The sequence below is a fragment of the Rhinoderma darwinii genome, chromosome 2, assembly GCF_050947455.1.
Source record: "Rhinoderma darwinii isolate aRhiDar2 chromosome 2, aRhiDar2.hap1, whole genome shotgun sequence".
Lineage (NCBI taxonomy): Eukaryota > Metazoa > Chordata > Amphibia > Anura > Rhinodermatidae > Rhinoderma > Rhinoderma darwinii.
The window spans coordinates 4,877,735-4,897,869 of NC_134688.1; the positions used below are offsets into that span (position 1 = coordinate 4,877,735).

General features: G+C 40.5%; 1 protein-coding gene across 1 annotated transcript; it reads left to right on the forward strand.

The window, feature by feature from the left end:
• Positions 1-2,320: 2,320 nt before the first annotated feature.
• LOC142740327 (transmembrane O-methyltransferase homolog) lies at positions 2,321-4,087 on the forward strand. Its single transcript, XM_075849875.1, has 3 exons — positions 2,321-2,582; positions 2,796-2,992; positions 3,764-4,087. The coding sequence occupies exons 1-3, from the start codon at positions 2,321-2,323 to the stop codon at positions 4,085-4,087; spliced, it is 783 nt and encodes a 260-aa protein (XP_075705990.1).
• Positions 4,088-20,135: the final 16,048 nt, after the last annotated feature.

Below are 20,135 nucleotides of genomic sequence, written 5' to 3' on the forward strand. Positions count from 1 at the left end.
GTATTATAGTAGTTATATTCTTGTATATAGGGGGCAGTATTATAGTAGTTATATTCTTGTATATAGGTGGCAGTATTATAGTAGTTATATTCTTGTATATAGAGGGCAGTATTATAGTAGTTATATTCTTGTATATAGGGGCAGCATTATAGTAGTTATATTCTTGTATATAGGAGCAGTATTATAGTAGTTATATTCTTGTATATAGGGGCAGTATTATAGTAGTTATATTCTTGTATATAGAGGCAGTATTATAGTAGTTATATTCTTGTATATATGGAGCAGTATTATAGTAGTTATATTCTTGTATATAGGGGGCAGTATTATAGTAGTTATATTCTTGTATATAGGGAGCAGTATTATAGTAGTTATATTCTTGTATATAGGGGCAGTATTATAGTAGTTATATTCTTGTATATAGGAGGCAGTATTATAGTAGTTATATTCTTGTATATAGGGGCAGTATTATAGTAGTTATATTCTTGTATATAGGGGGCAGTATTATAGTAGTTATATTCTTGTATATTGGGGGAGTATTATAGTAGTTATATTCTTGTATATAGGGGCAGTATTATAGTAGTTATATTCTTGTATATAGGAGCAGTATTATAGTAGTTATATTCTTGTATATAGGTGGCAGTATTATAGTAGTTATATTCTTGTATATAGGGGCAGTATTATAGGAGTTATATTCTTGTATATAGGTGGCAGTATTATAGTAGTTATATTCTTGTATATAGGGAGCAGTATTATATTAGTTATATTGTTGTATATAGGGGCAGTATTATAGTAGTTATATTCTTGTATATAGGGAGCAGTATTATATTAGTTATATTCTTGTATATAGGGGCAGTATTATAGTAGTTATATTCTTGTATATAGGAGCAGTATTATAGTAGTTATATTCTTGTATATAGGGGGCAGTATTATAGTAGTTATATTCTTGTATATAGGGGGCAGTATTATAGTAGTTATATTCTTGTATATAGGGGGCAGTATTATAGTAGTTATATTCTTGTATATTGGGGGAGTATTATAGTAGTTATAGTCTTGTATATAGGGGGCAGTATTATAGTAGTTATATTCTTGTATATAGGGGGCAGTATTATAGTAGTTATATTCTTGTATATAGGGGGCAGTATTATAGTAGTTATATTCTTGTATATAGGGGGCAGTATTATAGTAGTTATATTCTTGTATATTGGGGGAGTATTATAGTAGTTATATTCTTGTATATAGGAGGCAGTATTATAGTAGTTATATTCTTGTATATAGGGGGCAGTATTATAGTAGTTATATTCTTGTATATTGGGGGAGTATTATAGTAGTTATATTCTTGTATATAGGGGGCAGTATTATAGTAGTTATATACTTGTATATAGGTGGCAGTATTATAGTAGTTATATTCTTGTATATAGGGAGCAGTATTATAGTAGTTATATTCTTGTATATAGGAGCAGTATTATAGTAGTTATATTCCTGTATATAGGAGCAGTATTATAGTAGTTATATTCCTGTATATAGGGGGCAGTATTATAGTAGTTATATTCTTGTATATAGGGGCAGTATTATAGTAGTTATATTCTTGTATATAGGTGGCAGTATTATAGTAGTTATATTCTTGTATATAGGGGCAGTATTATAGTAGTTATATTCTTGTATATAGGAGCAGTATTATAGTAGTTATATTCTTGTATATAGGGGAAGTATTATAGTAGTTATATTCTTGTATATAGAGGGCAGTATTATAGTAGTTATATTCTTGTATATAGGAGCAGTATTATAGTAGTTATATTCTTGTATATAGGAGCAGTATTATAGTAGTTATATTCTTGTATATAGAGGGCAGTATTATAGTAGTTATATTCTTGTATATAGGAGCAGTATTATAGTAGTTATATTCTTGTATATAGGGGCAGTATTATAGTAGTTATATTCTTGTATATAGGGGCAGTATTATAGTAGTTATATTCTTGTATATAGGGACAGTATTATAGTAGTTATATTCCTGTATATAGGGGCAGTATTATAGTAGTTATATTCTTGTATATAGGGGCAGTATTATAGTAGTTATATTCTTGTATATAGGGGCAGTATTATAGTAGTTATATTCTTGTATATAGTGGGCAGTATTATAGTAGTTGTATTCTTGTATATAAGAGGCAGTATTATAGTAGTTATATTCTTGTATGTAGGAGCAGTATTATAGTAGTTATATTCTTGTACATAGGGGGCAGTATTATAGTAGTTATTTTCTTGTATATAGGCAGCAGTATTATAGAAGTTATATTCTTTGTTTTCTTCTGCTGCAGGTTGGATCATGGTGTCTCCTGCCATCGCTTTGGCTTTTATCCCTTTTATAATTACTGTGATTATTCGTTATCGTCATTACTTTTTGCTGTTTTATCGAGCGGTCATAGTTCGTCGCATTCAGGACTATCTGACTGGCGTTCCGCGAGAGGAGAGAGCCTTTCAGTACGTCATCACCCATGCCATCCCCGGAGACCCTCAGCATGTTCTCAACACCTTCGATCAATACTGTTATCACTGTGAATATCTGAGTAACATCGGACCCCAGAAAGGTAACATAGACAATCATTTATCGTTTGTTCCACAAAATGAAAGTTGTAAACACAAAATACATAGAAAATACATTTTGTAAGTTTATTTTAATTTTACTTTTATTGTTTAATCATGAATTTTATAATTAGTGAATCCTTTACCACATAACTGAACTTAGGCTACAACAAGGGGAATGTAAAGACAGAGTTCTGTGTTCTGCTTCTCATTCACAGGGAAGATCCTGGACCGGCTGATCTATGAGAATACGCCGCTCAATGTACTGGAGCTGGGCACGCAGTGCGGTTATGCCACTATAATAATGGCACAGGCGCTACCACTGGGCGCCCGACTTTACACCGTGGACGCTAACCCCAGGAAAGCCGCTGTCGCTGAGAAGGTGATTAGACTGTCCGGGTTTGACGATGATACGGTGAGATATAACACCTGGCTTAATTCTGCACATTATAAAGCCCCTGTGTTCCTTATATATATGTATATAGTATACGGTGACTCACAGCAGTTTGTTCAGGGGTCCTTAAATACTCCATGAGCAGCGTTGCAACGGCACCGCTTATCTCACCAAGCAGGAGTGATCTGTTAGAGGATCCTGTCCCTACAAGATGTTCAATGTGAGAGGCCACAGACTGTTCAATCACTTCAAGCTGCAACACAGAGACATGGGAAAGTGCCAGGGGGACATTTGGGAGGGATTCTTGCGGATGGTAGTTTTTGTGACCTACATTTTTCCGTGGCTGCCATTCTTTGGGAGCACATTGTTTCCAGTTACTGAAAGCAAGGAGTGATCTATATTAGAAAGTAGCAGGACATTTTTTTTTATTTTTTTTTTACAGAAGACTAGTTGAGCCCTTTAACTCTTAAAGGGGAAGTCTGCTATTTAAAGGGAAAAAAATTAATTGGTGATGTATAACAAATCTAAATATCTAAGAAATGTATTGTTATTAAAAAATCTGGGTCCTTTAGCTGCTGGGCCTCCCCCTTTCTGTATGACGAAGGCCGCATGGGGGTGGGGCAGTACCAGAAGAAACCAGAATTATAAATTGCAATAAAGATAGAAAAATATTCCTAATCCCAGACTTCTTTTTGTACAAATAATAGTAATATGTATGTACAATGATAAAAATGTCAGCTTTATCACCTGCTTACTGACTCTGATGTGCTCTATTCTTCATCCTACCTGAAGGTGGAGCTCCTGGTTGGCCCCTCCGATGACATCATCCCGCAGCTGAAGGACAAGCATGGGGTTCAGAAGTTGGACTTCATCTTCATGGACCATGGGAAGCGCTGTTACCTGCGGGACCTGCAGCTGCTGGAGGAGGTCGGGCTGCTGCAGGAAGGGACCATCATTCTGGCTGACAACGTGCTGTTCCCCGGGGCCCCCCATTTCTTGCAGTACGTCAAGTCCTCCGGGAAATATCAGCTAAAGATGCACCGCGGGAACCTGGAGTATTTCCGATACATCCGGGACGGGATGGCGGAGCTCACTTACACCAAGCTGCAGGGATGAACAGAATAAAGACTTTTTCCTAATATCTGCGCTCCGTTCATTTCTCGGGGTGCACTCGTCACGTCACAAATCCCAAGGACCAGGTTACAGGCTGATGGGACCTATGCAGGAGTTCCCACCGTGCCGGACAGGTTGTCCGCCGCATTATTTATTGTAGGTAATCCCGCGATTCTACAACGACTCGTGCACGACCAAATGTCGCCTCAGTCCATTCACCTCCACCTATCCCTGTCATACAGTAATAGTCTGTAGAAGAGGATTGTCTACACTAGAAAGAATTGTTACAAACCCTCAGCTGTGTAAAAGTATTAAAGATGTTTTCCCATCTTAGGGCTTTCTTCTTTACATTCACTGACAGCAAGCATAAAGCTTCAGTTACAGGGGACTGGACCGGCCCTTTAAGTGCAACATGTTGTTCTGTTTTTATTTTACTACATTTCTATCTATCATAAAGTGAACCTCCAGCAAAAAACGAACACGTGACAGACTCTTTATCCTGTAATCTCATCTGTTTGTTTTCAAGATTCTTTTTAATTTAAAAAATAGCTGTATTCTTCCAGAAACAGCACCACACCTGTTCACAGGATGTGTCTGGTACTGCAGCTCAGCCCCTTTTACTTCACTAGAGCTGAGGTGTAATACCAGGTTCGACCCATGAACAGGTGAAGTGCTGAATCTAGAAGAAAGTAGACGTGTTCTTTTTTAATTCTGGACAACCTCTTTAAGTTTCTGAGCTTAGAGATGCAAGATATTCTATACATTCCCTGCTAATCACTACAGAAGTATCAATCATCCACATTATCATTGCTGTCCAAGTAAAGTGCTAATGTAAAATACCATACAGTACACTTCCCATGATGCAAATCACCAACGCAAGCTTGGCGCAGAAACTGAACAAGCAGGGAATGCTTGCTGCAGAATAGTGAGTGAAGCTCTGGAGTATAATACAGGATGTAACGCAGGATCAGTACAGAATAAGTAATGTAATATATGTACACAGTAACTCCACCAGCAGAATAGTGAATGCAGCTCTGGAGTATAATACAGGATATAACTCAGGATCAGTACAGGATAAGTAATGTAATGTATGTACACAGTAACTCCACCAGCAGAATAGTGAGTGCAGCTCTGGAGTATAATACAGGATGTAACTCAGGATCAGTACAGGATAAGTAATGTAATGTATGTACACAGTGACTCCACCAGCAGAATAGTGAGTGCAGCTCTGGAGCATAATACAGGATGTAACTCAGGATCAGTGCAGGATAAGTAATGTAATGTATGTACACAGTAACTCCACCAGCAGAATAGTGAGTGCAGCTCTGGAGTATAATACAGGATGTAACTCAGGATCAGTACAGGATAAGTAATGTAATGTATGTACACAGTGACTCCACCAGCAGAATAGTGAGTGCAGCTCTGGAGTATAATACAGGATATAACTCAGGATCAGTACAGGATAAGTAATGTAATGTATGTACACAGTGACTCCACCAGCAGAATAGTGAGTGCAGCTCTGGAGTATAATACAGGATATAACTCAGGATCAGTACAGGATAAGTAATGTAATGTATGTACACAGTGACTCCACCAGCAGAATAGTGATTGCAGCTCTGGAGTATAATACAGGATGTAACTCAGGATCAGTACAGGATAAGTAATGTAATGTATGTACACAGTGACTCCACCAGCAGAATAGTGAGTGCAGCTCTGGAGTATAATACAGGATATAACTCAGGATCAGTACAGGATAAGTAATGTAATGTATGTACACAGTGACTCCACCAGCAGAATAGTAAGTGCAGCTCTGGAGTATAATACAGGATGTAACTCAGGATCAGTACAGGATAAGTAATGTAATGTATGTACACAGTGACTCCACCAGCAGAATAGTGAGTGCAGCTCTAGAGTATAATACAGGATGTAACTCAGGATCAGTACAGGATAAGTAATGTAATGTATGTACACAGTGACTCCACCAGCAGAATAGTGAGTGCAGCTCTGGAGTATAATACAGGATGTAACTCAGGACCAGTACAGGATAAGTAATGTAATGTGTAATGACGGGGTAGGGAGACAGACAGGTGAGCCTAGGTGAATCTACCCGCCACTTAGTCCCTGCCTACTTGCACGGCCCGTCCTAGGCGACGGCGTACAACTGGGTGACGGTCCCTACGCTCAATATGTGCACGACAGACAAACAGACAAGGGTACACAGAAGCTAAGGGAAATGGGGCAGTTGCCCACGGCAACACCGTGTGCAGCAAGAGTAGTGAACGAGCCGAGTCAAACCAGGAGTGTACGAGGTACCAAACGCAGAGCAGGAGCAGAGTCAGTAAAGCCAGGGTCAATACGAAGCAGAGGTAAATAGTACTAGCAGGAGCAGCAGAGGCAGGAGACCAGACAGAATCACAGGCAAAGGAGTAGCAGGAAATGAAGGTTTAAATAGACAGAGGTCGGTAGCTAGAACCGTCTGGCCAGGCTGTGATAGGTTCTCCCACTTCTGAGCCTACCAGCCTGAGTGGTAGCAGATCGTGTCACTCTATCAGACCTAGGAGTAGATGCAGGCTGATTAACCACGGGCGTCGACACAGAAGCTGTGTCTGGCAGATCCTTTACAGTACCCCCCTTTTATGAGGGGCCACTGGACCCTTTCTAGGTGGACCTGGCTTATTGGGGAACCGAAGATGGAACCTCCTGAGCAATACCCCAGCGTGAACATCCCGGGCGGGTACCCAAGTCCTCTCCTCAGGCCCGTATCCTCTCCAATGGACCAGGTACTGGAGGGAGCCTTGGACCATCCTGCTGTCCACAATCTTGGCCACCTCGAATTCTACCCCTTCAGGGGTGAGAACAGGGACCGGAGGTTTCCTCGAGGTAGCCATGGACGGGGAGCAGCGTTTCAGGAGGGAGGCATGAAACACGTCGTGTATTCGAAAAGATGGGGGTAACTCCAGCCGGAAGGAGACAGGGTTAAGGACTTCAATGACCTTGTACGGCCCTATATACCGAGGAGCAAATTTTTTGGACAGGACTTTAAGGCGCAAATTTTTTGAAGACAGCCACACCAGATCCCCGACCACAAACAGGGGGTTAGTTGAACGTCTTTTATCTGCCGGAGTCTTTTGTATGCTCTGGGACGCCTCAAGGTTCTACTGAACCTGGGCCCAGACTGTGCACAGTTCCCGATGAACGACCTCTACCTCGGGATTGTTGGAACCACCCGGTGAAACTGAGGAGAACCGTGGATTAAACCCAAAACTACAGAAAAAGGGGGAGACATCTGACCAGTTACTGACCCGGTTTGTAATGATAGGGGGATAGGGAAACAGACAGTGAGCCCTAATCTACCCACCACTCAGTCCCTGCCTACTTGCAACGACCCGCCCTAGGCGACGGGGTACAACTGGGCGACGGTCCCTATGCTCAGTACGTGCACGACAGACAAACAGACAAGGGGACACAAGCAAAGGGAAATGGGGCAGTTGCCCACGGCAACACCTTGAGCAACAAGAGTGGTGAACGAGCCGAGTCAAACCAGGAGAGTACGAGGTACCAAACGCAGAGCAGGAGAGTAGTCAGTAAGCCAGGGTCAGTATGAAGCAAGGTCAAATAGCTAGAAGCTGCAGCAAGGCCAGGAAACCACACGAGAAGAATCACAAGCAAAGGAGGAACAGGAAAGGCAGGTATAAATAGACAGTGGGCGGGAGCTAGCTCCGTCTGGCCAGGCTGCGATAGGCTCTCCCACTCCTAAGCCTGCCATCCTGAGTGGTGGAAGATGGAGTCAGTCTCAGAGACATAGAATCAGGTGCAGACTGATTACCCATGGGCGTATACACAGAAGTTGTGCCTGGCAGATCCTTTACACGGTTATTAAGGGAAAATTCGGTGAGGGGAATGAATGAGACCCAATCATATTGACAGTCAGAGATAAAACACCTTAAATATTGTTCTAGAGACTGATTAGTCCTCTCAGTTTGGCCATTAGTTTCAGGATGGAAGGCCGAGGAGAAGGACAGATCAATCTCCAACTTCATACAGAAGGCTCTCCAAAACAATGAAACAAATTGTACCCCTCTGTCCGAAACAATATTGACAGGAACCCCATGGAGACGCAGGATGTGTTTGACAAACAAGGTAGCTAACGTCTTAGCATTGGGTAGTTTTTTGAGGGGCACAAAGTTGCACATCTTACTGAAGCGGTCTACTACAACCCACACCACCGACTTGCCTTGAGATGGAGGCAGATCGGTGATAAAATCCATGGAGATATGGGTCCAAGCTCTCTGGGGAATGGGCAAAGAACATAGTAAGCCCGCTGGTCGGGACCTGGGAGTCTTGGACCTAGCACAAACTTCACAAACGGCGACGTAGGCCTTAACGTCTTTAGGCAACCCAGGCCACCAATAGTTTCTGGCAATGAGGTGCTTGGTACCCAGGATGCCTGGATGGCCAGATAGTGCAGAGTCATGATTTTCCCTGAGTACCCTTAGCCGGAATTGCAGGGGAACAAACAGCTTGTTCTCAGGAAGGTTCCCGGGAGCTGAACCTTGATCAGTCGCAATTTCAGAGACTAAATCAGAATCAATAGCGGAAATGATTATACCTGGGGGCAAAACACAAGCAGGATCTTCCTCCGAAGGAGGGCTGGCCATGAAGCTCTCCGACAGTGCATCAGCCTTAATATTTTTAGACCCAGCCCTATAGGTGACCAAAAAGTTGAATCTAGTAAAAAATAACGCCCATCGAGCTTGTCTCGGGTTTAGCCTCCGGGCAGATTCTAGGAAAACCAGATTCTTGTGGTCGGTAAGGCCCATTACCTGGTGCTTAGCCCCCTCCAGGAAGTGGCGCCACTCTTCAAATGCCCATTTAATGGCTAAGAGTTCGCGGTTGCCAATGTCATAGTTACTCTCAGTGGGCGAGAACTTCCTGGAGAAGTAGGCACAGGGACGGAGATGGGTGAGGGACCTGGTACCCTGGGACAAGACAGCCCCCACTCCCACCTCGGAGGCGTCGACCTCCACGATAAATGGCTCAATTTGGTTAGGCTGAATCAGCACTGGGGCCGAGATTAAGCACTTCTTAAGGACCTCAAAAACCTGGACCGCCTCCGGAGGCCAGTGGAGGAGATGAGCACCTTTGCGAGTGAGGTCCGTAAGAGGCTTAGTGATGACCGAGAAGTTGGCAATAAATCTCCTGTAATAATTAGCAAAGCCCCAGGAAGCACTGTAACGCCTTCAGGGAGGCAGGTTGGACCCATTCCGCCACAGCCTGGACCTTGGCAGGGTCCATGCGGAATTCATGAGGAGTGAGGATTTGACCCAAAAATGGTATCTCCTGCACCCCAAACACACATTTTTCGGTTTTAGCAAACAGTTTGCTTTCCCAAAGGGCCTGGAGCACCTTCCTGACATGCTCAATGTGGGAGGACCAGTCCTTGGAAAACACAAGTATGTCATCAAGGTACACTACAAGAAATACCCCCAGGTAGTCTGTTAAAATCTCATTTATGAAATTCTGAAAGACCGCGGGAGCATTACACAACCCAAAGGGCATGACGAGGTATTCGAAATGGCCTTCGGGCGTGTTAAACGCAGTCTTCCACTCATCCCCTTCTCTGATTCGGATAAGGTTATACGCCCCCCGAAGATCAAACTTAGAGAACCATTGGGCCCCCTGAACCTGATTGAAAAGGTGAGGAATCAAAGGAAGGGGATACTGGTTCCTTACAGTGACCTTATTCAAGCTTCGGTAGTCAATGCATGGACTAAGACCACCATCCTTCTTCCCTACGAAGAAGAAGCCAGCACCTACAGGAGAAGTCGAGGGGCGAATGTAACCCTTGGCCAGGCATTCCTGGATATACTCTCTCATGGCTTCACGTTCGGGACAAGAGAGATTAAATATCCTACCCTTAGGGAGCTTAGCTCCTGGTACCAAATCGATAGCGCAATCGTACTCTCTATGAGGAGGTAACACTTCGGAGGCCATTTTAGAAAAAACATCAGCGAAGTCCTGAATAAACTCAGGTAGCGTGTTTACCTCCTCAGGGAGAGAAATAAAATTAACAGAAAAACATGACGTCAAGCATTCATTACCCCATTTGGTAAGGTCCCCAGAATTCCAGTCAAACGTGGGATTATGCAACTGCAACCAGGGAAGGCCTAAAACCAAATTGGACGATAATCCCTGCATCAACAGGGAGCCAACAAGGAGCTCCAAATGCATGGAGCCAACAAGGAGTTCAAAATCAGGAGTATGCTGTGTAAAATAACCATTAGCAAGAGGAGTGGAGTCGATACCCACTACCGGGACAGGTTTAGGCAAATCAATCAATGGCATAGCTAGAGACATAGCAAATTCCACAGACATAATATTAGCAGAAGACCTTGAATCCACGAAGGCACTGCCGGTAGCAGACCTACCACCAAAAGAGACCTGAAAGGGAAGCAAGATTTTATTAGGTTTCATCTTTACGGGAAATACCTGTGCGCCCAAGTGACCTCCCCGATGATCACTTAGGCGCGGACGTTTTCCGGCTGCTTATTCTTACGCCTAGGACAGGTGTTCACTTGATGCTTGTCATCCCCACAATAGAAGCAGAGACCATTCTTCCTGCGGAACTCTCTACGTTGTTGGGGGGACACGGAGGCCCCGAGTTGCATAGGTACATCCGAGTCTTCCGTGGAAGAACGAAGCAACGGTACCACGGGAGGCATCATGGGGGAGTCAGAGGAGAAGGCACAAAAACGTTCAAGTCGTCGTTCCCTGAGACGTCGATCAAGACGTACCGCTAAAGCCATAACCTGGTCTAGGGAGTCAGAAGAGGGATAACTAACTAGCAGGTCTTTCAGGGCGTTCAACAGACCCAATCTAAACTGGCACCTCAAGGCAGGGTCATTCCACCGAGAAGCTACGCACCACTTCCTAAAGTCAGAGCAATACTCCTCAACAGGTCTCTTACCCTGACGTAAGGTCACCAGCTGACTCTCGGCAAAGGCAGTCCTGTCAGTCTCGTCATATATGAGCCCGAGAGCAGAAAAAAAAGATCAAAAGAGGAAAGTTCAGGGGCGTCAGGAGCCAAGGAGAAGGCCCATTCTTGGGGCCCGTCCTGGAGCCGGGACATAATTATACCCACCCGCTGGCTCTCAGAACCTGAGGAGTGGGGCTTTAGACGGAAATAGAGCCTACAACTCACCCGAAAGGAGAAAAAAGTCTTCCGATCCCCTGAGAACCAGTCAGGCAACTTGAGGTGGGGTTCAAGAGGTGAGGTGGGGGACACTACCAGGGTAGCATCATGCTGGTTGCCCCTCTGAGCCAGGGCTTGGACCTGTAGGGAGAGGCCCTGCATTTGCTGAACCAGGGCCTCAAGAGGGTCCATAGTAGTAGGAACCAGGGTAGAAAATGTATAAGGGCCTGTGATTATGTAATGATGGGGTAGGGAGACAGACAGGTGAGCCCTAATATACCCGCCGCTCAGTCCCTGCCTACTTGCACGGCCCGTCCTAGGCGACGGCGTACAACTGGGCGACGGTCCCTACGCTCAATATGTGCACGACAGACAAACAGACAAGGGTACACAGAAGCTAAGGGAAATGGGACAGTTGTCCACGGCAACACCGTGAGCAACAAGAGTAGTAAACGAGCCGAGTCAAACCAGGAGTGTACGAGGTACCAAACGCAGAGCAGGAGAGTAGTCAGTAAAGCCAGGGTCAATATGAACAGAACCGATAAAAACACAGGGACATATACAGAAACACCGAAAAAGGCCATACTTGCAAATGGACACAGCCAGGCCAGAAATGCTGATGAAAGGGCGAGCAGGTGCTTTAAATAATAATAGCCACTCCCACTAGTCTTGAGGGGAGTGGTGTGTGGTGCATGGGATGTGTAGTAAGAAATAATAAATGAATAGTGTGTGTGCAAGTGTAATACTATAAGTGAAATATAGGGGGCAGTAATAAATGAAGTGCCTCAATAGAAATAAATGGATAATGGGGTGCAAGTGAGTGAAACATGGAGGGATAGTGTGTAAGTCATGAGGCACAACGTGTATAGCCAGGTAGAAGCCTATTTGTGACGCCTTGATAATTCATAGAGCGGGCTACCCTGCTTGCTATGCCAAACAACAACACACCATGCTCTTCCAGCCGGGTCTTTGATGCTGGGAGAGCATGGTGTGTTGTTGTTTGGCATAGCAAGCAGGGTAGCCCGCTCTATGAATTATCAAGGCGTCACAAATAGGCTTCTACCTGGCTATACACGTTGTGCCTCATGACGTACACACTATCCCTCCATGTTTCACTCACTTGCACCCCATTATCCATTTATTTCTATTGAGGCACTTCATTTATTACTGCCCCCTATATTTCACTCATAGTATTACACTTGCACACACACTATTCATTTATTATTTCTTACTACACATCCCATGCACCACACACCACTCCCCTCAAGACTAGTGGGAGTGGCTATTATTATTTAAAGCACCTGCTCGCCCTTTCATCAGCATTTCTGGCCTGGCTGTGTCCATTTGTAAGTATGGCCTTTTTCGGTGTTCAGGGTCAATATGAAGCAGAGGTAAATGGTACTAGCAGGAGCAGCAGAGCCAGGAAACAGGAGACAATCACAGGCAAAGGAGGAGCAGGAAATGAAGGCATAAATAGACAGAGGGCAGGAGCTAGAACCGTCTGGCCAGGCTGTGAGAGGCTCTCCCACTCCTCAGCCTCCCAGCCTGAGTGGTAGCAGATCGTGTCACTCTATCAGACTTAGGAGCAGGTGCAGACTGATTACCCACGGGCGTCGACACAGAAGTCTGACAGATCCTTTACATAATGTATGTACACAGTGACTCCACCAGCAGAATAGTGAGTGCAGCTCTGGAGTATAATACAGGATGTAACTCAGGATCAGTGCAGGATAAGTAATGTAATGTATGTACACAGTGACTCCACCAGCAGAATACGGAGTGCAGCTCTGGAGTATAATACAGGATGTATCTCAGGATCAGTACAGGATAAGTAATGTAATGTATGTACACAGTGACTCCACCAGCAGAATAGTGAGTGCAGCTCTGGAGTATAATACAGGATGTAACTCAGGATCAGTGCAGGATAAGTAATGTAATGTATGTACACAGTGACTCCACCAGCAGAATAGTGAGTGCAGCTCTGGAGTATAATACAGGATATAACTCAGGATCAGTACAGGATAAGTAATGTAATGTATGTACACAGTGACTCTACCAGCAGAATAGTGAGTGCAGCTCTGGAGTATAATACAGGATGTAACTCAGGATCAGTACAGGATAAGTAATGTAATATATGTACACAGTGACTCCACCAGCAGAATAGTGAGTGCAGCTCTGGAGTATAATGCAGGATGTAACTTAGGATCAGTACAGGATAAGTAATGTAATGTACACAGCGACTCCACCAGCAGAATAGTGAGTGCAGCTCTGGAGAATAATACAGGATGTAACTCATAATCAGTATAATGTAATATCACCCCTCTATAAATGTAATATCACCCCCTCTATAAATGTAATATCACCCCCTCTATAAATGTAATATCACCTCCTCTATAATGGAATATCACCTCCTCTATAATGTAATATCACCCCCTCTATAATGTAATATCACCCCCTCTATAATGTAATATCACCTCCTCTATAATGTAATATCACCTCCTCTATAATGTAATATCACCTCCTCTATAATGTAATATCACCCCCTCTATAATGTAATATCACCTCCTCTATAATGTAATATCACCCCCTCTATAATGTAATATCACCTCCTCTATAATGTAATATCACCTCCTCTATAATGTAATATCACCTCCTCTATAATGTAATATCACCTCCTCTATAATGTAATATCACCTCCTCTATAATGTAATATCACCTCCTCTATAATGTAATATCACCTCCTCTATAATGTAATATCACCCCCTCTATAATGTAATATCACCCCCTCTATAATGTAATATCACCCCCTCTATAATGTAATATCACCTCCTCTATAATGTAATATCACCTCCTCTATAATGTAATATCACCTCCTCTATAATGTAATATCACCCCCTCTATAATGTAATATCACCCCCTCTATAATGTAATATCACCCCCTCTATAATGTAATATCACCTCCTCTATAATATCACCTCCTCTATAATGTAATATCACCCCCTCTATAATATAATATCACCTCCTCTATAATGTAATATCACCTCCTCTATAATGTAATATCACCTCCTCTATAATGTAATATCACCCCCTCTATAATGTAATATCACCTCCTCTATAATGTAATATCACCTCCTCTATAATGTAATATCACCTCCTCTATAATGTAATATCACCCCCTCTATAATGTAATATCACCTCCTCTATAATGTAATATCACCTCCTCTATAATGTAATATCACCTCCTCTATAATATAATATCACCTCCTCTATAATGTAACATCACCTCCTCTATAATGTAACATCACCTCCTCTATAATGTAACATCACCCCCTCTATAATGTAACATCACCCCCTCTATAATGTAACATCACCCCCTCTATAATGTAACATCACCCCCTCTATAATGGAATATCACCCCTCTATAATGTAATATCACCTCCTCTATAATGTAATATCACCCCCTCTATAATGTAATATCACCCCTTCTATAATGTAATATCACCCCCTCTATAATGTAATATCTCCTCCTCTATAATGTAATATCACCTCCTCTATAATGTAATATCACCCCCTCTATAATGTAATATCACCTCCTCTATAATGTAATATCACCTCCTCTATAATATAATATCACCTCCTCTATAATGTAATATCACCTCCTCTATAATGGAATATCACCCCTCTATAATGTAATATCACCTCCTCTATAATGTAATATCACCCCCTCTATAATGTAATATCACCCCCTCTATAATGTAATATCACCTCCTCTATAATGTAATATCTCCTCCTCTATAATGTAATATCACCTCCTCTATAATGTAATATCTCCTCCTCTATAATGTAATATCACCTCCTCTATAATGTAATATCACCTCCTCTATAATGTAATATCACCTCCTCTATAATGTAATATCACCTCCTCTATAATGTAATATCACCTCCTCTATAATGTAATGTCACCTCCTCTATAATGTAATATCACCTCCTCTATAATGTAATATCACCTCCTCTATAATGTAATATCACCTCCTCTATAATGTAATGTCACCTCCTCTATAATGTAATGTCACCTCCTCTATAATGTAATGTCACCTCCTCTATAATGTAATATCACCTCCTCTATAATGTAATATCACCTCCTCTATAATGTAATATCACCTCCTCTATAATGTAATATCTCCTCCTCTATAATGTAATATCACCCCCTCTATAATGTAATATCACCTCCTCTATAATGTAATATCACCTCCTCTATAATGTAATATCACCCCCTCTATAATGTAATATCACCCCCTCTATAATGTAATATCACCTCCTCTATAATGTAATATCACCTCCTCTATAATGTAATATCACCCCCTCTATAATGTAATATCACCTCCTCTATAATGTAATATCACCTCCTCTATAATGTAATATCACCTCCTCTATAATATCACCTCCTCTATAATGTAATATCACCTCCTCTATAATGTAATATCACCTCCTCTATAATGTAATATCACCTCCTCTATAATGTAATATCACCTCCTCTATAATGTAATATCACCTCCTCTATAATGTAATATCACCTCCTCTATAATGTAATATCACCTCCTCTATAATGTAATATCACCTCCTCTATAATGTAATATCACCTCCTCTATAATGTAATATCACCTCCTCTATAATGTAATATCACCTCCTCTATAATGTAATATCACCTCCTCTATAATGTAATATCACCTCCTCTATAATGTAATATCACCTCCTCTATAATGTAATATCTCCTCCTCTATAATGTAATATCACCTCCTCTATAATGTAATATCACCTCCTCTATAATGTAATATCACCTCCTCTATAATGTAATATCACCTCCTCTATAATGTAATATCACCCCCTCTATAATGTAATATCACCTCCTCTATAATGTAATATCACCTCCTCTATAATGTAATATCACCTCCTCTATAATGTAATATCACCTCCTCTATAATGTAATATCACCTCCTCTATAATGTAATATCACCTCCTCTATAATGTAATATCACCTCCTCTATAATGTAATATCACCTCCTCTATAATGTAATATCACCTCCTCTATAATGTAATATCACCTCCTCTATAATGTAATATCGCCTCCTCTATAATGTAATATCACCTCCTCTATAATGTAATATCACCTCCTCTATAATGTAATATCACCTCCTCTATAATGTAATATCACCTCCTCTATAATGTAATATCACCTCCTCTATAATGTAATATCACCTCCTCTATAATGTAATATCACCTCCTCTATAATGTAATATCACCTCCTCTATAATGTAATATCACCTCCTCTATAATGTAATATCACCTCCTCTATAATGTAATATCACCTCCTCTATAATGTAATATCACCTCCTCTATAATGTAATATCACCTCCTCTATAATATCACCTCCTCTATAATGTAATATCACCTCCTCTATAATGTAATATCACCTCCTCTATAATATCACCTCCTCTATAATGTAATATCACCCCCTCTATAATGTAATATCACCCCCTCTATAATGTAATATCACCTCCTCTATAATGTAATATCGCCCCCTCTATAATGTAATATCACCTCCTCTATAATGTAATATCACCTCCTGTATAATGTAATATCACCTCCTCTATAATGTAATATCACCCCCTCCTCTATAATGTAATATCACCCCCTCTATAATGTAATATCACCCCTCTATAATGTAATATCACCTCCTCTATAATGTAATATCACCTCCTCTATAATGTAATATCACCTCCTCTATAATGTAATATCACCCCCTCTATAATGTAATATCACCTCCTCTATAATGTAATATCGCCCCCTCTATAATGTAATATCACCTCCTCTATAATGTAATATCACCTCCTGTATAATGTAATATCACCTCCTCTATAATGTAATATCACCCCCTCTATAATGTAACATCACCTCCTCTATAATGTAACATCACCTCCTCTATAATGTAATATCACCTCCTCTATAATGTAATATCGCCCCCTCTATAATGTAATATCACCTCCTCTATAATGTAATATCACCTCCTGTATAATGTAATATCACCTCCTCTATAATGTAATATCACCCCCTCTATAATGTAATATCACCTCCTCTATAATGTAACATCACCTCCTCTATAATGTAATATCACCTCCTCTATAATGTAATATCACCCCCTCTATAATGTAATATCACCCCTCTATAATGTAATATCACCCCCTCCTCTATAATGTAATATCACCCCCTCTATAATGTAATATCACCCCTCTATAATGTAATATCTCCTCCTCTATAATGTAATATCACCTCCTCTATAATGTAATATCACCTCCTCTATAATGTAATATCACCTCCTCTATAATGTAATATCACCTCCTCTATAATGTAATATCACCTCCTCTATAATGTAATATCACCCCCTCTATAATGTAATATCACCCCCTCTATAATGTAATATCTCCTCCTCTATAATGTAATATCACCTCCTCTATAATGTAATATCACCTCCTCTATAATGTAATATCACCTCCTCTATAATGTAATGTCACCTCCTCTATAATGTAATATCACCTCCTCTATAATGTAATATCACCTCCTCTATAATGTAATATCACCTCCTCTATAATGTAATATCACCTCCTCTATAATGTAATGTCACCTCCTCTATAATGTAATATCACCTCCTCTATAATGTAATATCACCTCCTCTATAATATAATATCACCACCTCTATAATGTAATATCACCTCCTCTATAATGTAATGTCACCTCCTCTATAATGTAATGTCACCTCCTCTATAATGTAATATCACCTCCTCTATAATGTAATATCACCTCCTCTATAATGTAATATCACCTCCTCTATAATGTAATATCTCCTCCTCTATAATGTAAAATCACCTCCTCTATAATGTAATATCACCACCTCTATAATGTAATATCACCTCCTCTATAATGTAATATCACCTCCTCTATAATGTAATATCACCTCCTCTATAATGTAACATCGCCCCCTCTATAATGTAACATCGCCTCCTCTATAATGTAACATCACCTCCTCTATAATGTAATATCACCTCCTCTATAATGTAATATCACCTCCTCTATAATGTAATATCACCTCCTCTATAATGTAATATCACCCCCTCTATAATGTAACATCACCTCCTCTATAATGTAATATCACCTCCTCTATAATGTAATATCACCTCCTCTATAATGTAATATCGCCTCCTCTATAATGTAATATCGCCTCCTCTATAATGTAATATCGCCTCCTCTATAATGTAATATCGCCTCCTCTATAATGTAATATCGCCTCCTCTATAATGTAACATCGCCCCCTCTATAATGTAACATCGCCTCCTCTATAATGTAACATCACCTCCTCTATAATGTAATATCACCTCCTCTATAATGTAATATCACCCCCTCTATAATGTAATATCACCTCCTCTATAATGTAATATCACCTCCTCTATAATGTAATATCACCTCCTCTATAATGTAATATCACCTCCTCTATAATGTAATATCACCTCCTCTATAATGTAATATCACCTCCTCTATAATGTAATATCCCCTCCTCTATAATGTAATATCACCTCCTCTATAATGTAATATCACCCCCTCTATAATGTAACATCACCCCCTCTATAATGTAATATCACCTCCTCTATAATGTAATATCCCCTCCTCTATAATGTAATATCACCCCCTCTATAATGTAACATCACCTCCTCTATAATGTAATATCACCCCCTCTATAATGTAATATCACCTCCTCTATAATGTAATGTCACCTCCTCTATAATGTAATATCACCCCCTCTATAATGTAATATCACCTCCTCTATAATATCAACCCCTCTATAATGTAATATCACCCCCTCTATAATGTAATATCACCTCCTCTATAATGTAATATCACCTCCTCTATAATGTAATATCACCCCCTCTATAATGTAATATCACCTCCTCTATAATGTAATATCACCTCCTCTATAATATCACCTCCTCTATAATATCACCTCCTCTATAATGTAATATCACCTCCTCTATAATGTAATATCACCTCCTCTATAATGTAATATCACCCCCTCTATAATGTAATATCACCTCCTCTATAATGTAATATCACCTCCTCTATAATATCACCTCCTCTATAATGTAATATCACCTCCTCTATAATGTAATATCACCTCCTCTATAATGTAATATCACCCCCTCTATAATGTAATATCACCTCCTCTATAATGTAATATCACCTCCTCTATAATGTAATATCACCTCCTCTATAATGTAATATCACCTCCTCTATAATGTAATATCACCTCCTCTATAATGTAATATCACCTCCTCTATAATGTAATATCACCTCCTCTATAATGTAATATCACCTCCTCTATAATGTAATATCACCTCCTCTATAATGTAATATCACCTCCTCTATAATGTAATATCACCTCCTCTATAATGTAATATCACCTCCTCTATAATGTAATATCACCTCCTCTATAATGTAATATCACCCCCTCTATAATGTAATATCACCTCCTCTATAATGTAATATCACCCCCTCTATAATGTAATATCACCTCCTCTATAATGTAATATCACCTCCTCTATAATGTAATATCACCTCCTCTATAATGTAATATCACCCCCTCTATAATGTAATATCACCTCCTCTATAATGTAATATCACCTCCTCTATAATGTAATATCACCCCCTCTATAATGTAATATCACCTCCTCTATAATGTAATGTCACCTCCTCTATAATGTAATATCACCTCCTCTATAATGTAATATCACCTCCTCTATAATGTAATATCAC

Bases quoted from the DNA above. Each gene is read 5' to 3' on its own strand.
- LOC142740327 (XM_075849875.1), top strand. From the start codon at position 2,321: ATGGTGTCTCCTGCCATCGCTTTGGCTTTTATCCCTTTTATAATTACT. The intron at 2,583-2,795 runs GTAACATAGACA...TCTCATTCACAG, and splicing joins TAACATCGGACCCCAGAAAG to GGAAGATCCTGGACCGGCTG. The intron at 2,993-3,763 runs GTGAGATATAAC...TCCTACCTGAAG, and splicing joins CCGGGTTTGACGATGATACG to GTGGAGCTCCTGGTTGGCCC.